Source organism: Anomaloglossus baeobatrachus, chromosome 1, assembly GCF_048569485.1.
Source record: "Anomaloglossus baeobatrachus isolate aAnoBae1 chromosome 1, aAnoBae1.hap1, whole genome shotgun sequence".
NCBI lineage: Eukaryota > Metazoa > Chordata > Amphibia > Anura > Aromobatidae > Anomaloglossus > Anomaloglossus baeobatrachus.
The window spans coordinates 99,153,885-99,177,496 of NC_134353.1; the positions used below are offsets into that span (position 1 = coordinate 99,153,885).

The 23,612-nt window shown below is 47.3% G+C and overlaps 1 protein-coding gene across 1 annotated transcript in view; it reads right to left on the reverse strand.

The window, feature by feature from the left end:
* Positions 1-23,612, reverse strand: part of SEL1L3 (SEL1L family member 3) — a 163,917-nt gene that overhangs the window by 40,177 nt on the left and 100,128 nt on the right. Inside the window, exons 14-16 of the mRNA XM_075346942.1 lie at positions 20,934-21,074; positions 20,565-20,627; positions 1,783-1,959 (exon numbers count right to left, since the gene is read on the reverse strand). Of these exons, the coding sequence (XP_075203057.1) occupies positions 1,783-1,959; positions 20,565-20,627; positions 20,934-21,074 (381 nt within the window). The remainder of the gene's footprint in view (positions 1-1,782; positions 1,960-20,564; positions 20,628-20,933; positions 21,075-23,612) is intronic.

Genomic DNA, 23,612 nt, shown 5'->3' on the forward strand with positions numbered 1-23,612 from the left:
CTCAATACCACCCCGCTTCTCCCCTCTGCATGTCCCTCCACTGGCTCCCAATCTTCCACCGTATCCAATTCAAACTACTAAGACTGACCTACAAAGCTGTGCATAATTTGTCTCCTCCGTATATCTCCGAACTAATCTCCCAGTACACTCCAACACGTCACCTCCGGTCCTCCCAAAATCTCCTTCTCTCCTTGTGATGCCCTGGCAAAACCAGGGTGTCACAGAGCCTGCAGACATCCAGGAAAATGCAGGCCATTCTCCTCCTTGGTAACCTGATCCCACACCAGTGCAGCAGGACAGACCCCCCCCCCCCCCAGTGTAAGAGCTAAACAGAGCAGGAGGGGAGGGGCTGGTGCAGAGTGAGTTTGGAGTGTGAAGAGAGCAGACCAGGGGAGGATAGCTCCTGGCTGCCATAAGGAAGGGAAGAGTGAGGAAAGGGCCAGAGGTGGCCGGGGCAGGGTAGTGGCCCGCCGGCATCAAAGGGTGACCCGGATCACTGCAGGGGGAGTGGGCTCCCCGTTCCTGACTGAGGAAGGAGAAAGAAGCGTCTGGCTGCAAAACAAGAACAGGATCCTGCTGTACTGCGTGTGGGACCCCAAACACCCTCCGCACCGAAGGCTGTGGACTCCGGCAGTTTCTAGTTTACCAGTGACTCTGTGTGGTTTACTTGTGAGTACAATAGTGCCATCAGTCACCGCACCACAGCACTGCACCCAGCAGCCCTCCTCCCCATTCACCACCGGGCCCCGGGATCACCAACCCCTACCCACGGAGGGGACAACATCCTAGCTGCTCCCTGCCATCGCTCCCGGGTTCCCCGTCACCAGCAGCGGTGGTGCCCATTATCACCACGACCCGTTGGTGGCATCACGAACTATCTCCCTAAACAAACCACCCCCTTTTCACTCACGGGTGAGGAGCGCTGCTCGAGTCCCCGGGTCCGGCCCACCGCTCGAGCCACCGAGCAGCAGCAGAAGCCCCGGACCCAAGCGTGGCGAGCGCGTCCCCTCCGCCCGCGACATCCTCCTCTCTCATTCGCTCCTCTCACGCAACCGACTCCAAGACTTCTCCCGAGCATCCCCAGTCTCCTGGAACTCGCTGCCTCAACACGTCAGACTATCCCCTACCCTTGCAAACTTCAAACGGAACCTGACAACCCACCTGTTCAGAAATGCCTACAATCTACAATGAACTCACTGCCGCCCGACCACCGTGCGGACCTACCGCCCAAGCTACACCCCACCTACTGTCTCCTCCCCATAAGCCTATAGAATGTAAGCCCGCAAGGGTAGGGCCCTCTTCCCTCTGTACTAGTCTGTCTACTGTAACTTGTATATGTATTTTGTATGTAACCCCCTTCTCATGTACAGCACCATGGAATTAATGGTGCTCTATAAATAAATAAATAATAATAATATTATTATTAAGAGAACCGGGAGGAAACCCACAGAAACATGGGACGAAAATACATACTCCTTGCAGATGTCGTTCTTATGGGGACCCCAGTGTTATACGGCTACAGCGCTAACCACTGAGCCACCCTCTTGCGCAGAGCCAGTAAGAATTTTACTCCCAGGGAAAGAATCCAGTAGTCTCCCCCATTTTACACCACTGAGAGCCACAATCAAGGGGTAACATTATCAGAATGAGATTTAAGCAAATATCATCCATAATGCGGTTACGGTAACATGCTATGGATTTTCTAAATGGACCCACGTGAAAATTGCCATAAAAAGTTAGAGATTATACATCACTATTATGCCATAGAGTAGTCAGACTCACTTCATTGACACCGTCTTGCCCGGGGTAGGTGCCCTGTAGATGCATCACTCCGAGGTTAAAGGCTGCATCTGCATTCCCCTTGTCGTAGGCTTCACTCCAATACTTCACAGCTCTCACGTAATCTTTCCGGAAATTATGGTAATACCAACCCAAACCATTCAGCGCTTCAATTAGTCCCTGGGTGGAAGAACAATCAACCATTGTTAAATCAGATACTTATTATGCAATATTTTACTGTCGCCTAAGTCTCGCCATGATTTCCTGCTTTACACAATCAGAAATTTTACAGATGCCAATAATGAGGAAGAAAAAGGTCTTCCTTATATTGTCCGAGCCAAATATATTAAAATTGTATTTCATTACTGTGATGTAAAGGAATAAGGCTGCTTTGACACTGCGTTGTGACCTCCGTTCAGTGGTCCCGTCGGGGCTTCCGTCTGCACTCCCCGCAATATGGGTTTCGGAAGCATGCGTCGGCAGGGCCATTGACTACAATGGTGCAGACTGAGTCACTGTGTGCTCTGTCTTGCACCATTTTTGAGGGTATACACTTTCTGCAGGCGGACACCCAGACACAGTCTATGACAGTACATCTGGGTGTCCACCTCCAATAGGCGTATACTCCCAAAAATGGTGCACGATATCTGCACCGATATAGTCAATGGCCCTGTCGGCGCATGCATCTGGAACCCATTTTGGAGGGGGGTTTGGACGAAAGCCCTAATGGGACAACTGAACGGGAGCTGAACGCAATGTGAAAGGAGTCTAAAACTTTTGCCAGGATGGCTCAATGTCCACTACAAGGGCGACAAGATCTGCAAAGATTTTAATGAGCACATTAAGACTATGTTCAGTAATTGCTGCAGAAAGATCTGCTGAAAAATACTGGAACGTTTGCAGCAAAAAATGCTGCATAAAATACAAAATTGTTTAAAAGAATTGAAGTCCTCAGTGGTTGATACCTTTTAATGGCTAACTGAAAAGATAGTAATAATAGCAAGCTTTCAAGACTACTCAGGTCTCTTCTTTAGGCTCAGTATAACACAAAATCTGAAGAGTCACATATTTATACACAACAGGACATACAATGGGGCAGTAAATAAAACAAGTTATGTGAAGCAGAACTATCAGTATGGCAAGAGGACAAACTGTTGGGGCCATAAATATTGCTGCAGTTCAGTGTGAAAGTTTTATTGTCCTCTGATTAGGATCTAGTCCAGGGCTGTGATGCCCCCAGATGGTCTGAGGAGCACATCTCTTAATTGATGTAAAAAGACATGAATCCATGAGCCACATTCATTCCTGCTCTGAATGTGTCAAAGGTCATCATAAGTTTATACTCCCATAGTCTCTCATAGTCCTCCCAAGAACAATTGAAAACCAGATTACAAGAGCCACCAGAATATCAAGAAACTATCTCCTACATTATAAAACTAAAGAAGAAAACAACTGTTCCTCTTGTAATCACCTACAATCCACATCTGGAGGTGTTTAGAGGAGCTACACGGAAACTACAACCATTACTGCAAAAAGATGCCCGGTTAAAATCTATTTTTCCAGACCCCCCACTTCTGTGTTTTAGACAGCCCCCAAATTTAAGCAGCATCATTGTCAGAAGCTCCCGGTCCTCTCCAACAACAACAGGAACACTTCCCTGCAACCAGAAAAAAATCTAAAACCTGTCCATTTATATTAACAACGGACAAGATAAAGATTCCCAGATCACATCAGGACTACAAGATCCCAGGTACCTTCACCTGCACCTCAACTAATGTGGTGTACCTAATTATATGTGTAAGGGGTGGGCAGACCCCTTACAAAGAAGCACCGTTACTCCGGAACGTTGTTGTTATTAATAAAAATGTTTTTATTATTATTACATTGTGTTAGTGGTTCCCCTAGTGGCCGGGTGGGATGGCTGTCACCACAGTGGAGAGGAGGAGCCGGCAGAAGCAAGGGGAGGGAGGAGAAGTGTTGTTGAGGAAAGGGTGAGATCTAGAAGGCAGTTGTGTCCGGGACGGGAGAGAAGCAGCAGAGAAGGGGCAGAGTGTGGGAGCTGGATCAATAGGGAGGCCGGAGAGAAAAAGGAGTGGACGGAACCTCAAAGTGCGAAGCGGTACCGGTGTGGGTCCGGTCTGTGGGTAGCCGTAGTGGGAGCCGGGTGAAGCAGAGTAGCCGGGCACATCCCCACTGGAGGAGACGTCAGGACAGGTTGTCCCCCAGCTCAAGGAAGTGTACAAGTCATCTTTTACTGCCGTGTGTGAAGAGTCATGTAATAAAGAAATGTCTTTTATTTGCACCGAATCATGCCTGGAGAGTGTTTGTACGTCGGACGACATCTGCACCACCACACTCTGCCCCACCAAGGCATCTCCTGTCCCGATAGTGACGGCGGAGCCAGGGGTGAGCCTAACAGAAGGGGCCATGACTACAACCCCCGAGGCACCCCTGGCACCCCGTTACATGTGGCGTAGTCGGCAGGATCCGGATCGTATGCAAGGGGTCCCGACCCAAGAAGATGGAGATCAAGTGGTGCTTAGGACACAGGATCCGGATTATTGGAGAAGAGTCCCGATCCCTTGGTGGGAAGAAGAAGTAGTGCCTAAGGCGTTGGACCGGGCACAAGATGGCGACAAGATGGCCGCCGTCTTCAAGGACACAGTAAACGCGCGAAGAATTGGCGCCAAAAGAAGAGCCTGGGGCTGGCCGGTGCCGAAAAAGAAGTTCGGAGTACTCCGCCCAAAGAGGGGAGGTGCCGGTCCCAGGGCACGGATGAAGATATGTGAAATGGGCGGTGTTCCAGAGAAAAAGAAGAACCGCCGCGGAGGGGTCGACCTGATGTGTGAGACTGGGGGTGGAGTATACCCAAGAGCGGGAAAAGTAAGCCCGCCTCCACTTCCTCCAGCATCTCCACTGACCCTGACGCCCTTACCAGAGACACGTACGGCAGGCAAGATGGAGAACGCCGAGGAACAACAAGCTGCGTTGGTCACGCCTGGTCTGGAAAGAAGATACCAGAAGCAGATTGCGGCTGCGTCTGCGGAGGGATTTCCCTCTCACTTGCCGGCTGTGCCCGGAGGACCGGGGCGGGCCACAAAAGTGACCTGGGTGACTACTTGGGACGCCGTGACCGGAGAAACCACGACCGAGGTCCGGGCGACATATACCGCCCAGCTGCCGTCGGGGAACCGGCCCCTGGGAACCCCATACCCATACCTGGAGACACTCCCGCCAGTCGCGGTGGGATCTGCGACACACGTTCCACTTCCGGCTCCGGAAGAATCACACGCCCGGAAGCTAGAAAGGGACGATTAGGGCTTCTATTGGGACCCAGTACAGCAGTCACCCCTACCTCAACGAAAGTCCCCGTCACCAGAACTGGACCCGGTACAGGAGAGGCTGCTTGCCGAGACTGTGGCCCGGGAAATGATGGCTGGTCCCCGGAGTGCGGAGTTTGAACAACAATGTACCATGGGAACTGTGGTAAAGTTCAATCAGAAGGAGGGGTACGGCTTTATCGAGGACGAGGAAACCGGTGACCACTACTTCTATAACAGAGTGAACCTGGACATTGAAGGCCTACCCCAACGCCTGCACACTTTATATCCGGGGGAAAAGGTGCGGTTTATGAGAGAGGTGGGCTGCCGAGGCCTCTTTGCGGTCGGAGTAACCCAGATGCCTACGACTCAAGAAGCTGCTCAATGGCAGCAAGAACTGGAGTGGGAGGAATGCCAGTACCGGCGGCGGGCGCAGCACAGACCGGTACTGGCTGAACTCTCTCACCCGAGACGCACCTTGGCCGTAGCCCCGGAAGTCCTGCCCGGACCGAGTGCTGACTCAGAGAAGGGAACACCGGCGGTGCTGGCTATACACCAAAACCTGACCACTCATCCGGTAATCGTTATGGGCAGCCCTCCGCCGTCCCGTGCAGCGACCCCCTCACCACCGTCGGGGGTAGAAGAGACAAAGCCGGAGACCGAGACGTCGGAGCAACCCGCCAACTACGAGCCCTTCCGGAGGCTGCGCCGGTTGCCCGGGCAGTCCTTGTCGGACTATGTGAAAGCCCAACGAGCTGAATGGCAACGGGCCTACCATCCGGAATGAATTTTCAAGACCGGAAGATGGCGGGCCTGTTTTTGTTAAACACCGGCGTTGTTTTGAGCCGGAAGAAGTTGTGCCTTTTGTTACCATTCAAGTTGTTGAGCCCGGAGAGAGCCTGATGCTGGACTGAGCCAGGGGCTCCCTCCGCGTCGTTAAGAAGATGTTGCCGAGTTGTGTTCCTGCCGTCTAACGTCTAAGACCGGGAGTGCTGCAAAAGTCTCCGGGCAGAAAACTCCACTAAGACCGGGAGTGCCTGCCGACGGCCTCCGGGCACGACTAAGACCGGGAGCTTCCAGGAGGAACTCCGGGCGCTGGACTGGTGTGCCCTTGCGGGTGCCCTAAGGTGAACATGTTCACAGTTTTATTAAAATGACTTTGTTTAGTTGTAAATGTGATTTTAGATTTGTGCCTTGCCGGGAGGCTTAGGCTTAAAGAGGGGAGGTATGTAAGGGGTGGGCAGACCCCTTACAAAGAAGCACCGTTATTCCGGAACGTTGTTGTTATTAATAAAAATGTTTTTATTATTATTACATTGTGTTAGTGGTTCCCCTAGTGGCCGGGTGGGACGGCTGTCACCACAGTGGAGAGGAGGAGCCGGCAGAAGCAAGGGGAGGGAGGAGAAGTGTTGTTGAGGAAAGGGTGAGATCTAGAAGGCAGTTGTGTCCGGGACGGGAGAGAAGCAGCAGAGAAGGGGCAGAGTGTGGGAGCTGGATCAATAGGGAGGCCGGAGAGAAAAAGGAGTGGACGGAACCTCAAAGTGCGAAGCGACACCGGTGTGGGTCCGGTCTGTGGGCAGCCGTAGTGGGAGCCGGGTGAAGCAGAGTAGCCGGGCACATCCCCACTGGAGGAGCGTCAGGACAGGTTGTCCCCCAGCTCAAGGAAGTGTACAAGTCATCTTTTACTGCCGTGTGTGAAGAGTCGTGTAATAAAGAAATGTCTTTTATTTGCACCGAATCATGCCTGGAGAGTGTTTGTACGTCGGACGACATCTGCACCACCACACTCTGCCCCACCAAGACATCTCCTGTCCCGATAGTGACGGCGGAGCCAGGGGTGAGCCTAACAGAAGGGGCCATGACTACAACCCCCGAGGCACCCCTGGCACCCCGTTACATATGTACCAAATGTCCAACTGGGGATCTGTATGTAGGGGAGACAGGACAACAGCTCAGGACAAGGATGAATTCTCACCGCCACACTATTAGAGAAAAAAGGATAGATCTACATGTGGCCAAACATTTTTGTAACCCAGACCACAGCATCATGGACATGAAATTGCTAGTATTGAAAGGTAACTTCAAGTCTCAGAGAGATAGGAGACTATGGGAGTACAAACTTATGATGACCTTTGACACATTCAGATCAGGAATTAATGTGTCTCATGGATTCATGTCTTTTTATATCAATTAAGAGATGTGCTCCTCAGACCATCTGGGGGCATCACAGCCCTGGACCAGATCCTAATCAGAGGACAATAAAACTTTCACACTGAACTGCAGCAATATTTATGGCCACAACAGTTTGTCCTCTTGCCATAGTGATAGTTCTGCTTCACATAACTTGTTTTATTTACTGTCCCATTGTATGTCCTGTTGTGTATAAATATGTGACTCTTCAGATTTTGTGTTATATTGAGCCTGAAGAAGAGACCTGACTAGTCTGGAAAGCTTGCTATTATTACCATCTTTTCAGTTAGCCATTTAAAAGGTATCAACCACTGAGGACTTCAGTTATTTTAAACAATTTTTTATCTCTACTGGCTAACACGGTACAAAGATATATTTTACCTGCATAAAATACATTAAGTTTTTATGCTTTTTTTCCGCATGTACTGGAATGGGTAAAAAAAATAAAATGCTGCAAAAACACTGAAAGAAATGACATGCGACAGAAATTAAAGAGCTTCAAATTTCAAAAGGAGAAATTAACCAGCAGGTACATGAGATCTCATAACTTAGCAGAGACGCTGAAAAAATGCAGGAAAAATGCCATGTGCGAACATACTCTAAAGCCGAATTTGCTTTTGTAGCTTTATAATCATCAATCTAATGACACCCATACTTATAAAGCTTGCATACAAAATAAAAACTCCAATAACATTCCTGGAGTGTTTATTCCCATGCCAGTCTTCTCATAACATCTCAGTTGACTTTGCACATAATATCAACCACTTGGATTTCACCTTACAAGTGTAAGGGGCCCTTTGCACACTATGACATCGCAAGCCGATACTGCGATGCCGAGCGCGATAGTCCCTGCCCCCGTCGCAGCTCCGATATCATGGTAATAGCTGCCGTAGCGAACATTATCGCTACACCAGCTTCACAGCCACTCACCTGCCCTGCGACGTCGCTCTGGCCGGCGAACCGCCTCCTTCCTAAGGGGGCGGGTCGTGCGGCGTCACAGCGACGTCACACGGCAGGCGGCCAATAGAAGCGGAGGGGCGGAGATGAACGGGACGTAAACATCCCACCCACCTCCTTCCTTCCGTATAGCCGGCCAGGACGCAGGTTGGAGATGTTCCTCGCTCCTGCAGCTTCACACACAGCGATGTGTGCTGCCGCAGGAACGAGGAACAACATCGTAACATCAGTCTTTCCCAATTCATGGAAATGACCGACGCTACACCGATGATACGATTACGATGCTTTTGTGCTCGTTAATCGTATCAAAAATGCTTTACACACTACGATATCGCCTGCGATGACGGAAGTGCGTCACTTTCGATTTGACTCCACTGACATCGCATCTGCGATGTCGTAGTGTGCAAAGGGCCCCTTAGAAAATGGACATGCTACCCACGCTCCCCATTGAATACACAAGAAATGTAATGTGTTTAACATTTATAATATGCATTTGTTGTGATTGATGGTATTTTGCCAGTCAGTAGGGAGAGTTAAGGGTACGTTACAAGCTGCGATATAGGTATCGATATCATTAGCGAGCGTAGGCGCCCCCATCGGTTGTGCATCACGGGCAAATCGCTGCCCGTGGCGCACAACATTGCTTACACCCGTCACACGGACTTACCTTCCCTGCGACGTCGCTCTGGCCGGCGATCCGCCTCCTTTCTAAGGGGGTGGTTCGTTCGGCGTCACAGCAACGTCACACGGCAGCCGTCCAATAGGAGAGGAGGGGCAAAGATGAGCTGCCGGAACATGCCGCCCACCCCCTTCCTTCCTCATTGCCGGTGGACGCAGGTAAGGAGATGTTCGTCATTCCTGCGGTGTCACACATAGTGATGTGTGCTGCCGCAGGAACGACGAACAACATCGTACCTGCAGCAGCAACGATATTTGGAAAAGGAGCGACGTGTCAACAAGCAACGATTTTTCACATTTTTGCGCTCGTTGATAGTCGCTCCTTGGTGTCACACGCTGCGATGTCGCTAACAGCGCCGGATGTGCGTCACTAACGACGTGACCCCGACGATATATCGATAGCGATGTCGCAGCGTGTAAAGCACCCTTTAGAGTTAATGTTTGGGGATTAGCCCCGATTGGGATGGGCTAAAGTGAAGAACAAAGACAGTTTCTTTTTACAAGATCAGATAGGGCCCAGCATGCAGTAGAAGCAGACCTAAAGTCTGACTAGTGAGCAGAGCCACATGATGTAGGTGTCCCAGAAATTAGTGGAGACCTAGGAAGTGGATAGTGTGATCCTGAATAATGAGACATAGAACTGACTGCAGGCCAAAGTCATCTACTGGAGACGGATCTGGGGAGAGGACACCTAGCACTGTGGCCCTGAGTTTATAACTGAAAGGCTATGTGCGCACTTTACGTCGAGGTAGTTGCAGTTTTAAACGCATCCTCTGGCAGAAATGGTTTTTGTCAAATTTGGTTTTGACCACAAAAACGCTATAAATACGCTTGCGCTTTTAGCACGTTTTTACCGCGTTTTACATGCTTTTTCACCGCTTAAAATCAGATGCGTTTTGACTTCAAATACAATGCTAAATAAAGTTTAAACATACAAACACTTAAAAAAAAATGGAAAAAAATAACAAATCTCAATATTAAAATCATACAAAAAATGGCTTATTTTATTAAAATGATAACTTTGTGCAAATATTTATGCATAAAATTACATTTAATGATTTTCATACATTTAATTGTTGGACTATGTGTGTGTGTAAAGGGACATATCATGCCATTAATATTTTGTCAAAAACGCATGCATTTAATTGGTCCAAAAAGCATGTTTTCTGCATCAAAAAAGCATGTTAAACGCTAGAATTTTGAAGTAGATTGCATTTTGCAACTTCTCATAGACTCCAATGTTAGTAAAACGCTGCCCAAATGGCAAAAACAATTGACATGTTGCTTCTTTAACCCCTTCAGCCCCCTCGCGGTTTCCGTTTTTCCGTTTTTGTTTTTTGCTCCCCTTCTTCCGAGAGGCGTAACTTTTTTATTTTTCTGTCAATCTTGCCATATGAGGGCTTGTTTTTTTGCGGGACAAGTTGTACTTTTAAATGAAACCAAAAGTTTTACAATATAGTGTACTGGAAAATAGCAAAAAAATTCCAAGTGTGAAAAAACTGCAAAAAAAGTGTGATCACACAATAGTTTTTGGGATATTTTATTCACCGTGTTCACTATATGGTAAAACTGATGTGTCATTGTGATGCCTGAGGTCGGTGCGAGTTTGTAGACACCAAACATGTATAGATTTACTTGTATCTAAGGGGTTAAAAACAAATCACAAGTTTGTCCAATAAAAGTGGCACACATTTTGAGCCATTTTCCGAAACCAGTAGCGTTCATTTTTTGGGATCTATGGCTCAGTGATGGCTTATATTTTGCGTCTCGAGCTGACGTTCCTAATGGTACCATTTTTGTGCAGATGCTACGTTTTGATCGCCTGTTATTGCATTTTGCGCAAAACTTACGGTGACCAAAAAAACGTAATTTTGGCGTTTGGATTTTTTTTTGCCGATACGCCGTTTACTGATCAGATTAATTGATTTTATATTTCGATAGATCGGGCATTTCTGAACGCGGCAATACCAAATGTGTGTATATTTTTTTAACCCTTAATTTTCAATGGGGCGAAAGGGGGGTGATTTGAACTTTTAGGTTTTTTTATTTTTTAAAACTTTTTTTTCACTTTTTTTTTATTTTACTAGTCCCCCTAGGGGGCTATAGCGATCAGCAATCCGATCGCTCTGCACTATCTGCTGATCACAGCTATACAGCTGAGAACTGCAGATATGGTGCTTTATTTTCAATGCCGGCTATATTCCGGCATTGAGAGGAAGTGACTCATGTTAGCTACAGGCATCATCACATGACCCTGTGCTACCATGGCAACCACCGAAAGTCACGTGATCATGCACGTGACTTCCGGTGAGGGCTGCGGTAAGTAAAACTAATCGCCGCGCGCATATTCATCTCACTGCCAGACTTTGGCAGCGAGATGTAAGGGGTTAAATGTTCCGGGTGGAATGCGATTCCACTCGGAACATGCAGGCACATTTGTGCGCGGATCGCCGCATCCTGCCCGCGGCAGGGAGCGGGGACTAACCTCACACGCTCCATGACGGAAAGATCCGTCATGGGTCGTGAAGGGGTTAAACGCTGAGTTTTTGCCCAAAAATATGCAAATTAAACGCAGAATTTTGAACTGCATAGTGTGCACAAGAAAACCCTATTTCCCATAGTCATTGCTGGAAAATCAAAACGCATGCCTTTTGGCATTAAAACGCTGCAGTTCAAAACGCTGCGGAAACGCAGGTAAAAACGCAAAGTGCGGACATAGCCAAAAGGTAATGGGCCACGTTGGGGAAAATAACATGAGACGAAGAGCGTGCCATGGGTGTGAGTTCCAGAGAATCAGAATTAGTTAAGCTAAGGACCAGTCATATTGACAAGATAATCCCTTTAAAAGGGGAAGAAGCGCAGAACCGTGGAAAGAGAAGAAGGCTTTCATTAACTTTACTGTAGTGCTGAACTGGGTTGTGTTGAAGGAAACAAAACTAGTTGAGGAACGAACCAGTGAAGATGGAGAAGTTAAGAGACTGTGTGTATAGATGCTCTGTGCTGAAGAAGAAACGTGCGAGAAGTTATGCTCCATCTATATGTTGTATATAGCTGTGATCCAGTGGCTGTGAAGTAAAGCATTGTTTATCTTAGACTGGTGGTCTCACTCACTGAATTCTGCAACACTGGTCCACGCCAGCCAGGGTCAACAACATCACATATCGCCTCCTTAGCACAAGTCCACACACCCAGCCAGAAGCCCCAACTTCATGCAACATGCCTTGGCATCAGAGAAGACTAACTCACCCACGGCTACTGCCTCGCACTATGTTACACAAGTTTAGTATGTTCCTGATTATATTCATTGTAGTAATAATTGCTATGTGCAAAACAACCACTCAGATCATGTCCAATAAAAATTTAATCTTTATATAATTGAATCATGGGCTAAGTAGATAGCCAACAATAGAAATGAGCAAAAAGATTTACAGAAACCTTGACTATTGGCTACGTCGGTAGTCAGAAACCGTGGACCAGAGCTCTATGGAATATCATAGATCTTCCGCTTATCTGGCAGCATTCCTGTCTTCTATTCTCATTAGTTGGCCAAGCGCAAAGTCATACCAAAGTCATCCCACAACAAGGACTCAGAATTGACTAAGCAAAAAAGGTGCCATAGCAGGTAGCAGGTAGCTCACAGGACTCTGGTCAGGTAGTCATGTACTAGGGTACTACAAATTGTTTTGTTAAACCCTATTCTCTAAAGTACTTACTGCCTGATTTTTATCCCTCTTTCCTGTCTTCAAACAGCATCATGCAACCTGCGCTGCTCTTGATTCATTGACTTACACGGATATACCAACCACTGTGCTCCATCTTCTTTTCCTTCTGGTTCAGCAACTGGGACATCACTAGTAGAGTTGAGCGCGGTTCGCGGTTCGAGGTTCTCCAGTTCGCGGCTCGAGTGATTTTGGGGGCTGTTTTAGATCGAACTAGAACTCGAGCTTTTTTGCAAAAGCTCGATAGTTCTAGATACGTTCGAGAACGGTTCTAGCAGCAAAAAGACCAGCTAATTCCTAGCTGGCTTTCCACTGTAATAGTGTAAGTCACTCTGTGACTCACACTATTATGAAATTTCAGTGTATAGTGTGCGGGAACAGCGCATTCAGATCACTGCTGTATGGATAATGGCGATCGCCATTTTTTTTTTTTTCTTCCTTCCCTAAGCGCGCGCGTGTAGTGGGGCGGGCCAGCATGTCAGCCAATCCCAGACACACACACACAGCTAAGTGGACTTTTAGCCAGAGAAGCAACGGCATGTGTCATAGGATGTCCATGTCACATGTCCCTGCATTATAAAACCGGACATTTTCCTCCAGCACGCCATTATCTGCCTTCTGCGTCCTTGGTGTCAGTCATCACTGGCGCAGCTCCTATCGCCGATACTGCTGTGTACGCTCCATATACAGCGCTGTACAGCATAGGGATAGCACTTTCTATCAGTCCTTTTAAGGGCTCATACCGGCAGGGTCAGAGCCATAGGTGACAGAGTTTAAAACAGAGTTTAACAGCTACACAAGATGACAGCGTCTGTGTAGCTAAGGTCAGGGATTTCCTCGCTGCATTTCCCCATTAGGAGGGATAGAAAGGCAGGCTTCCTTTCCTCTACCCAGAGACCCACAACCCTGCCACTGTACCCTCCTGCCCTTTGCACACTCAAACTCATTGTTACTAAGCCATTATACTAGCAAACACTGAGTGAACTTAGTGGCATCCTAAACGTGGCTATTGGACTTCTGTATTGTCCCACTAGTGCAAAGATATTTGCAGCACGTCTGCCTGCATTGCACACTCAAATTCATTGTTACTAAGCCATTATACTAGCAATTTATGCTGCCAGTTTAAGGGCCGTAGTTGCATTGTCAGGGATAATTATTGTTGTTTATTCTGCTGTTAATAAAGCTAGACCACCGCTGCAATCTACACCACCTCTCAATTTTTACTACCACATTTTAAGTGCACAATCTTGTCGCAATCAACATGAGTGGCAAAATGACAGATGCTGGTGGAAAGGGGAAGAGGCGTGTTGTAAAAAGGAAAAAAAGGGTTTGTCCGTGGGGAAGGTGGCAAAGCTCCATTAACATCTGCTGAAGATAGACCATCTTCCAGCAAAAGTAAGATGTCTACTACTTACCGTGGACAATCCGATGTGCTCCCTTTTTTACGGACACGAACAACAGGAACAAAAGGTAGATGATGGCCAAAAAAGGAAAATGCTTTAATGGATCTCAAGTGGTCCAACAAGTGCCCTCTCAGCCACCTCAACTACCGCATCCAAAAAACACCAGTCCTCTGAGTTGTCATCCCAATCTAACTTGCTTTCTCCCAGCTCTGAAGTCTCCATCAGCCCTGCACAGTATGGTGGAACTGAGATGGCTTTTGAGTCTGCAGAGCTGTTCAGTCACACTATAGCCTGGGAATCAGAGGTCTGCTCCCAAGCTACAGTGAGTACAGACCAGGAAATGGTCTGCAGTGATGCCCAGAACCTTTGTGACTCTGATTCAGGCCGTGAGGACCAAGTTTCTGAGCATAATGTTGACCCTTTGTCACAAACTGTAACACCTGTGATTATAGACAATGAGGAACATACTGATGACGATGAGACGCAGATACCAGATTGTGATGACAACTTAAATATTCGGTCAGGGCAAGAAGAGGCTCAGTCTGAGGGTGAGGGGAGTGCAAACACAACAATTGATGATGAAGTTCTAGATCCCACCTATTGTCAACCCACAGTCAGGCACTCGAGGAGGTCAACAGAGGCGGTGGAGGAGGATGCAACCGACGACGAAGTTACCTTGCGCCTTCCTGGACAAAGTCGGAGCACTGGTAGCACGTGTACAACTGCATCATCAGCCACCACTCTGCCTCTGAGCACTAGTCGGGGGGGCTCAGCAGGTCGCATGCCCTCTAAGCCTTGCCTAGCCTGGTCCTTTTTTGACATAGAAATAGATCGCCCAAATTATGTGATCTGTAAAATTTGTCGTGATTCTGTTAGTAGAGGTCAAAACCTCAGCAGTTTGACAACTTCTTCCATGAATCGTCACATGAATAAATATCATATGTCCCAGTGGGAAGCTCACCGTGCTGCAATGCGGCCTAGCGGAGCAAACCATCCACGGCCTGCCCCTTCCAGTGCATCCGCGCGCTCTTCATCTTCTAGGACTGTGGGGACAGCTGTCACACCTGGTTTTCCACGCACAACTTCCACCACTGTAACCGCAACAGGCAGTTTGCTTGGTAGGTCGTCAGTTGGTTTGGAAGGGGAAACAAGTGCGTGTGTACAGCTCTCTCAGACATCGATAGCACCAACGTTGGATGAAGGCAACATCATGTCTCCGCCTGCACTTTCCTCACAAACCTGCATTTTTCCAGGGACACCCTACTCAACACCGTCTACACACAGCAGCCAGATCTCTGTCCCTCAGATGTGGACAAATAAAAGGCCATTTCCTGCGACCCATGACAAAGCTAAGAGGTTGACTTTATCCCTCTGTAAGCTCTTGGCTACCAAAATGCTGCCTTTCCGCCTGGTGGACACACAGGATTTTAGAGACCTTATGTCTGTCGCTGTGCCCCAGTACCAGATACCCAGTCGCCACTACTTCTCTAAGAAAAGTGTGCCCGCGCTACACCAGCATGTCGCACACAACATCACCGCTTCCTTGAGAAACTCTGTGTGTGAACGGGTGCATTTCACCACCGATACTTGGACCAGTAAGCATGGACAGGGACGTTACAGGTCGCTGACTGGGCACTGGGTAACTATGATGATAGATGGTGAAGGGTCTGCTGCACAAGTCTTGCCGTCCCCACGACTTGTGTGTCAATCCTCTGTCTGTCCAAGTTCCGCCACTGGTTCTGCCTCCTCCACCTCATCTGGGTCCTCTACCTCCGCCCCAAGCCTGCCTGGTCAGGCCACCAGCGTTCGCACTGCGCAGAAGGAATCACGCACCCCTCATTACTATGCTGGCAGCAGAGCGCAACGGCATCAGGCGGTCTTTAGCTTGACATGTCTTGGGAATAAAAGAGTCACACAGCTGAGGAGTTGTGGTCAGCTCTGCGGTCCGAGTTTGATAAATGGTTGTCTCCACTCAACCTGCAGCCTGGTAAGGCCGTGTGCGACAATGCTGCAAACCTGGGTGCGGCCTTTCGCCTGGGCAAGGTGACACACGTGCCTTGTATGGCTCACGTGTTGAACCTTGTTGTCCAGCAATTTTTAACACACTATCCCGGTCTAGATGGCCTTCTGACCAGGGCACGAAAACTGTCTGCTCACTTCCGCCGTTCAACCGCCGCAGCTGAGCGACTTGCATCGCTCCAGAAGTCTTTCGGCCTGCCGGTTCATCGCCTGAAATGCGATGTGCCGACACGCTGGAATTCGACTCTCCACATGTTACAGCGACTGTGGCAGCACCGCTGAGCCCTGGTGCAATAAGTCATGACGTATAGCCTGGGCCAACGAGATGCAGAGGTGGGGCAGATCACCCTGATGGAGTGGTCTCAGATCAAGGACCTATGCACCCTTCTGCACAGTTTCGACATGGCGACAAATATGTTTAGCGCTGACAATGCCATTATCAGCATGACAATTCCAGTCACTTACATGCTGGAGCACACGCTAAACACTATTCGGAGTCAGGTGGTGGGACAACAGGAAGGGGAGGAACTACAGGAGGATTCATATGCGCAAGACACAACAACATCACCAAGGTCCAGACGTTCATCATCACCAACGCGGCAGGCATGGGACCATGGGGGACAGGGATCAACAAGGGCGCATGGTAGCAGGCGAAATGTTGAGGAAGGTGCAGGAGAACATGAAGAAATGGAGGACGAACTGTCCATGGACATGGAAGACTCAGCGGATGAGGGAGACCTTGGTCAAATTTCAGTTGAAAGAGGTTGGGGGGAGATGTCAGAGGAAGAAAGAACGGTTAGCACCTCTATGCCACAAACACAGCGTGGACTTGGTCCGCATGTCTGCGCAAGACACATGAGTGCTTTCTTGCTGCACTACATCCAACATGACCCTCGTATTGTCAAAATTAGAAGTGATGATGACTACTGGCTTGCCACACTATTAGATACCCGGTACAAGTCCAAATTTTGTGACATAATTCCAGCCATAGAAAGGGACGCACGTATGCAGGAGTATCAGCAGAAGCTGTTACTCGATCTTAGCTCGGCTTTTCCACCAAACAACCGTGCAGGTGCAGGGAGTGAATCTCCCAGTTGTAACTTGACAAACATGGGACGGTCTCGTCATCTTCAAACAGTCTACCCGTACCAGTAGCACCCTATCTGGTGCTACTGGTAACAGCAATTTTATGGAATCTTTTCATAATTTTTTTAGACCCTCCTTTGCAAGGCCACCAGAGACAACAAGTCTGACACATAGTCAACGGCTGGAGAGGATGATACAGGAGTATCTGCAAATGAACATCGATGCCATGACTTTGCAAATGGAGCCTTGCTCATTTTGGGCTTCAAATCTTGAAAAATGGCCAGAGCTCTCCACTTACGCCTTGGTGATTTTGTCGTGTCCAGCTGCCAGCGTTGTCTCTGAACGTGTCTTCAGTGCTGCTGGGTGTGTGCTGACAGATAAGCGCACGCGTCTGTCCAGTGACAATGTGGACAGACTAACGTTCATCAAAATGAACAAGTCATGGATCCACAAGGAATTTACTACCCCTGTGTCATCCTGGGGACAGTAAATGCTTGTGGATTTGGAATGTGCTTGATGCAAATCAAAACATCCTGTTTGCAACTAGGGCACTAGTGCTGCCACTGATGGGGTGTCTGTGTGGCCCAATTTTTGGAAAAAAGGGAGACTCCGCTTGGAGTAACCCTTGCTTACATGGTTTTTAAAAATGATCCAAGATGCACAGCGCTGGGATCAGGAAAGACTTTGCTACCTACCCCGGTGTCATCCTGGGGACGGTTAATTATGGCGTATTTTTGAATGTGCTTGATGCAAATCTAGCTGTGAAGTGTACAACTAGGGCACAAGTGCTGCCACTGAATGGGTGGGTGTGTGTGGGGCACAATTTTTGGAAAAAAAGGGAGACTCCGCTTGGAGTAACCCTTGCTTGCTGTGTTTTTTAAAAGGAGCCAAGATGAACAAGTCATGGTTCAGCAAAGACTTTGCTACCTACCCCGGTGTCATCCTGGGGACAGTTAAGAATGTCGTATTTTTTAATGTGCTTGATGCAAATCTAGCTGTGAAGTGTACAACTGGGGCACAAGTGCTGCTACTGAAGGGGTGGGTGTCTGTGTGGCCCAATTTTTGGAAAAGAAAGGGAGACTCCGCTTGGAGTAACCCTTGCTTGCTGTGTTTTTTAAAAATGAGCCAAGATGAACAAGTCATGGTTCAGCAAAGACTTTGCTACCTACCCCGGTGTCATCCTGGGGACGGTTAAGTATGGCGTATTTTTGAATGTGCTTGATGCAAATCTAGCTGTGAAGTGTACAACTAGGGCACAAGTGCTGCCACTGAATGGGTGGGTGTGTGTGGGGCCCAATTTTTGGAAAAAAGGGAGACTCCGCTTGGAGTCACCTTGCGGTGTTTTACATGATTTTAGAAGGGCGTGACATGCCTATATTTGTGTTTCGTCCTCTTTTTCCTCGTTACGCTCTTTTGTTTTCGCATGAGAATTTGTTCTTGTCACTTTCCCATGTGTTTGTGTTGTGTTGTGAGTTGTTTGTCACCTTTTGGACACCTTTGAGGGTATTTTCTAGGTGTTTTTATGTGTTTGTGAATGCCTGCCATTGTTTCCTATGCAGTTCGAGTTTGGTTCGTCGAACGTTCGACGAACCAAACTCGAACGGGACCTCCGTTTGGCGAACCGAACTCGAGCCGAACCACGACCGGTTCGCTCATCTCTAATCACTAGTGAAGTTCCCTGGACTGATGTGCAGGAAATTGTCTGCTTTTTCTATGCAAGTCTTGAAAAGCTGTGATTGGTTTCTACAACACTAGCAGAAGAAGTCGTAGGTCTACTGCATATCGATCCGATTCATCAAGCCAACGTCTCTAGTAACGTCTTTGCGACTTAGATAGTAGGAGAAGCAGGTAGAGCACAATGGTCATATGACCTGGAAACCTATATGCACCAAACTATGTAGATTCCAACTTACTTAAAGTAAACAGAGATCACAAAGGCAATAAGGCATTAAAAAAAAAATTAAGATTATAGAAAAATTGTTTAACTTTTATGCTGGAGCCAAAGATCAATAAATGTCGCTGTTATATTGCAGCATAGTGCAAGTAGATGGGATCGAATTGCCACTTGCACGGTACACCAACAGCAACAAACAAGTAAAAAAAAATTTCAAATGGTTCCGACTTTATGTGACATACTTGCTGCACAACTTTGGGGATCACCAATGTGAACCTATTTCCTTGCATTATGTTGCAATGTAGCAGTGCCGTACCATACAACGATCTTTGACACTTGACCTATGTGGCACCTAAAGTCAAGATGTAGCCCCAGATTTAGACCTTAAGACATTAGTTTTTCACATAAGTTCTATCAATTTTTTCCCAGTGATTTGCAAACTCAGTTTATGGGGCTGTTAACTTGTTCATGTTTTTGTAAACAGAGTGACATGTCCGATTTTTATACGAGTCACAGATTAAGCTCTTCACTGAAAGGCTATGGGTCCATGAAAAAAATAAAAATCGGACAGCACCCAGATGCCATCTGAATCATAGAATGGCAGAGTTAGAAGGGACCTCAAGGGCCATAGAGTCCAACTCCCTTCGAGTGCAGGTTTTCCTAAATCATCCCAGCTATATGATTATCCAGCTTCCACTTGAAGATTTCCATTGAGGAAGAGCTCACCACCTCCCGTGGTCGCCTGTTCAACTCCCTGCCTGCCCCCACTGTCAGAAAGTTTTTCCTAATTTTAATAAGAGATTTTTTCTGAATCTCCTTCAAGTTTTCTCTATTTGCTTCTTGTACTTCCTTGCGCTAATGAGAATAGGGTAGTTTCCTCTGCACTGTGACTACCTTTCAGATATTTGTAGACCGCTATTAAGTCTCCTCTCAGCCTTCTCTTTTTCAAAATAAACACCCCTAGTTCTTTTAGCTGATCTTCATATGACATGGTTTGCAGATCTTCTACCATCTTGGTTGCTCTTCTCTAGACTTGCTCCACTATATAGATATCTTATTTGAATTGGGGCGCCCAGAACTGTACACAGTATTCTAGGTGGGGTCTGACCAAGGCAGAGTAGAGGGGAATAATTACCTCTCTTGATCTAGATTCAATGATTGTCTTGATACATCCCAGAATTTTGATGGCCTTTTTTAGCTGCATTATCGCACTGTTGGCTCATGTTGAATCTGGGATCCACCATTATGCCCAATCCTTGTCCCCAGTGGTATATTACTGCTTTCTATTCTTCATGTTTGTCTGATGGGGGAAACTTGAGAAAACTTCTCAGGCACAAAAAAAACTGATGAAAATCTAATGGTAAAAACTGACACTGACTAAAATCTTATCCATAACTTTGATAAAACCCAGTCGTTTTTTTTGCATATGAGCAAAATCACGGAATTCTGAATGAAGCCAAAAACATACATTTCACAGTTACACGATGAACCTGGAATGATTCTTAAATTATATTTTTACCTTTGCAGCAGATTTCTTCATTAATTTCAGGGCCAGCTTCTCGTTCTTTGGAACACCATCACCCTAAAACACATTAGTAATACCTGTATGAAATATGGTTATGGAACAGGACACACGATGAGGTCACGGCCTAGTACTTATGGTTTAATAATGCCTCATTCACAGCTCCATGCTTCCCGTACATCCATATTTCAAGCAGAAGACATGTACGTTTTTTATTTTAAAAATTAAAAAATATTAGCCTGAATGAGGCCTATTGCTGAGCAGTGTAGAAATGTAAGTTTAGCCCGGGAAACCCCTCTGTCTTTTTCCAGATCTACTGATGCTGCTGCAGACTGCTATGGAGAAAGTATCAGGGAGAGAACGCACCTTAAATAACAGGACGGCGTAATCATACATCAGCACCGGCTCTTCGTTCTCCAGGGCTCCGCGCTCATACCATTCTATGGCTGCTCTCGTGTTCTTGGTTACACCTTGCTGACCCCAGAAAAGCATTTGTGCCAGTCTGTGCTAAATGACAAAAGCAAACATTGCCACAATTATCTTATCTGCTTATGCTCAACACAATATTTTTTTTTCAGGGATATCACATGTATCCATTACAACCTATGGTGATCTTCACACGTCTATATTTTTACATAGTACGTTTGTCCGTGTGAATCACATGCAGAGACGTCAGTTTTTTTCCAGTATCAGGGATAACAAAATGCCAATACCATCTAGGGGCTAATGAAAAACACGTACAGCACACATATGGCAGCAGTGTACAATCGTGCTGTATTAAACATTGAAAGTATAGGATAAACTTTGTAACTTCATTCAGAGTGGAAAAACACAGGGAACGCACCGATGGAAAAACAGTCCGATGGAAAAACACAAAGAACACTCCGATGGAAAAAACAGAACAAAACGATGGAAAAGACACCGATGGAAAACACAGAGAACACACCCATGGAGAACACACCCATGGAGAACACACCGATGGAGAACACACCGATCGAGAACACACCGATCGAGAACACACCGATCGAGAGCACACCGATCGAGAGCACACCGATCGAGAGCACACAGATCGAGAGCACACAGATTGAGAGCACACCCATGGAGAACACACCCATGGAGAACACACCCATGGAGAACACACCCATGGAGAACACACCCATGGAGAACACACCCATGGAGAACACACCCATGGAGAACACACCCATGGAGAACACACCCATGGAGAACACACCTGTGGAAAACACACCCATGGAAAACACACCCATGGAAAACACACCCATGGAAAACACACCCATGGAAAACACACCCATGGAAAACACAGAGAACACACCAATGGCCTGATGAGACTGGTGTACGTACTTTGAAAATCCATTTACGAATGGCACTAAAGGCCCCGTCACACTAAGCAACATCGCTAGCAACATCGCTGCTAACGAACAACCTTTGTGACGTTGCTAGCGATGTTGCGGTGTGTGACATCCAGCAACAACCTGGCCCCTGCTGTGAGGTCGTTGGTTGTTGCTGAATGTCCTGGGCCATTTTTTAGTTGTTGCTCTCCCGCTGTGAAACACAGATCGCTGTGTGTTACAGCGACAGAGCAACAACTGAATGTGCAGGGAGCAGGGAGCCGGCTTCTGCGGAGGCTGGTAACCACAGTAAACATCGGGTAACCAAGAAGCCCTGTCCTTGGTTACCCGATATTTACCTTTGTTACCAGCCTCGTCCGCTCTCACTGTCAGTGCCAGCTCCTGCTCTGTGCACATGTAGCTGCAGGACACATCGGGTTAATTAACCCGATGTGTGCTGTAGCTAGGAGAGCAGGGAGCCAGCGCTAAGCATTGTGCGCTGCTCCCTGCTCTGTGCACATGTAGCTGCAGGACACATCGGGTTAATTAACCCGATGTGTGCTGTAACTAGGAGAGCAGGGAGCCAGCGCTCAGTGTGCGCTGCTCCCTGCTCTCTGCACGTGTAGCTCCGTGCGCTGGTAACCAAGGTAAATATCGGGTTGGTTACCCGATATTTACCTTAGTTACCAAGCGCAGCATCTTCCACGCGGCGCTGGGGGCTGGTCACTGGTTCCTGGTGAGCTCACCAGCAACTCGTGTAGCCACGCTCCAGCGATCCCTGCCAGGTCAGGTTGCTGGTGGGATCGCTGGAGCGTCGCAGTGTGACATCTCACCAGCAACCTCCTAGCAACTTACCAGCGATCCCTATCGTTGTTGGGATCGCTGGTAAGTTGCTTAGTGTGACTGGACCTTTAAACCCTATAATCCAGTTAGAGAATAAGTGAGCTCAGGGATCCAAATGTATTCATGAGCCAAAATGAATCTTTGCCCACTCAACCTCACAGCTCCTGAGTGTCCCTCCTCCCTGCTGTTACTGCAATCTCACACTGCTCAGTACAAGCTACAGATGTCAGTGCATCAATGGATGGAGATTACATTTAACATAATGAATACACTTGGACTCATGAGTTTTAATTCTGTTCTTGGACTCAAACTTACAAAAAAGGTTAATACAGCCAATATCATATGAATTTTTACAGTAAGTACACCAGTGTCATAAGGCCTAATTGTGGCAACTAATAGTGTATGCAGTTTGTATTGTGAAATCTGTTGACCAAATGGGTAACAGTCTTTAAGAAAAAATACAATGGACTGGTCATGAGCCCAGTAATCCCCCCAGCCCCTCACCAGTGATTGGCAGTCCCCATGTGAAGAAGCACAGACATGGAAGGCCTTGCATCTTTGGTGAGGGTCTCGGGGGAGATCCAGACTCATGAACACATCTGATGTAAATTCTGGCTCCATTGTTCCTTTATAGAAGCTATTGTCTTCATACCAGACAAAAAATAATTTACTGTTAATTAAATGTAATAATTATTTACATACAATGCTTGGACTGAATGAAATCCAGCTTTTGTTTGCAGAGCAAGCCGGTAACTTGGCTGCTCCATTATATGTACTTTTATAATGTTAATAAGGTTAATGGCAAAACTCTCACCAGAAAATTATCTATTCTTTAACCCCTTACCTATGTAGCCAG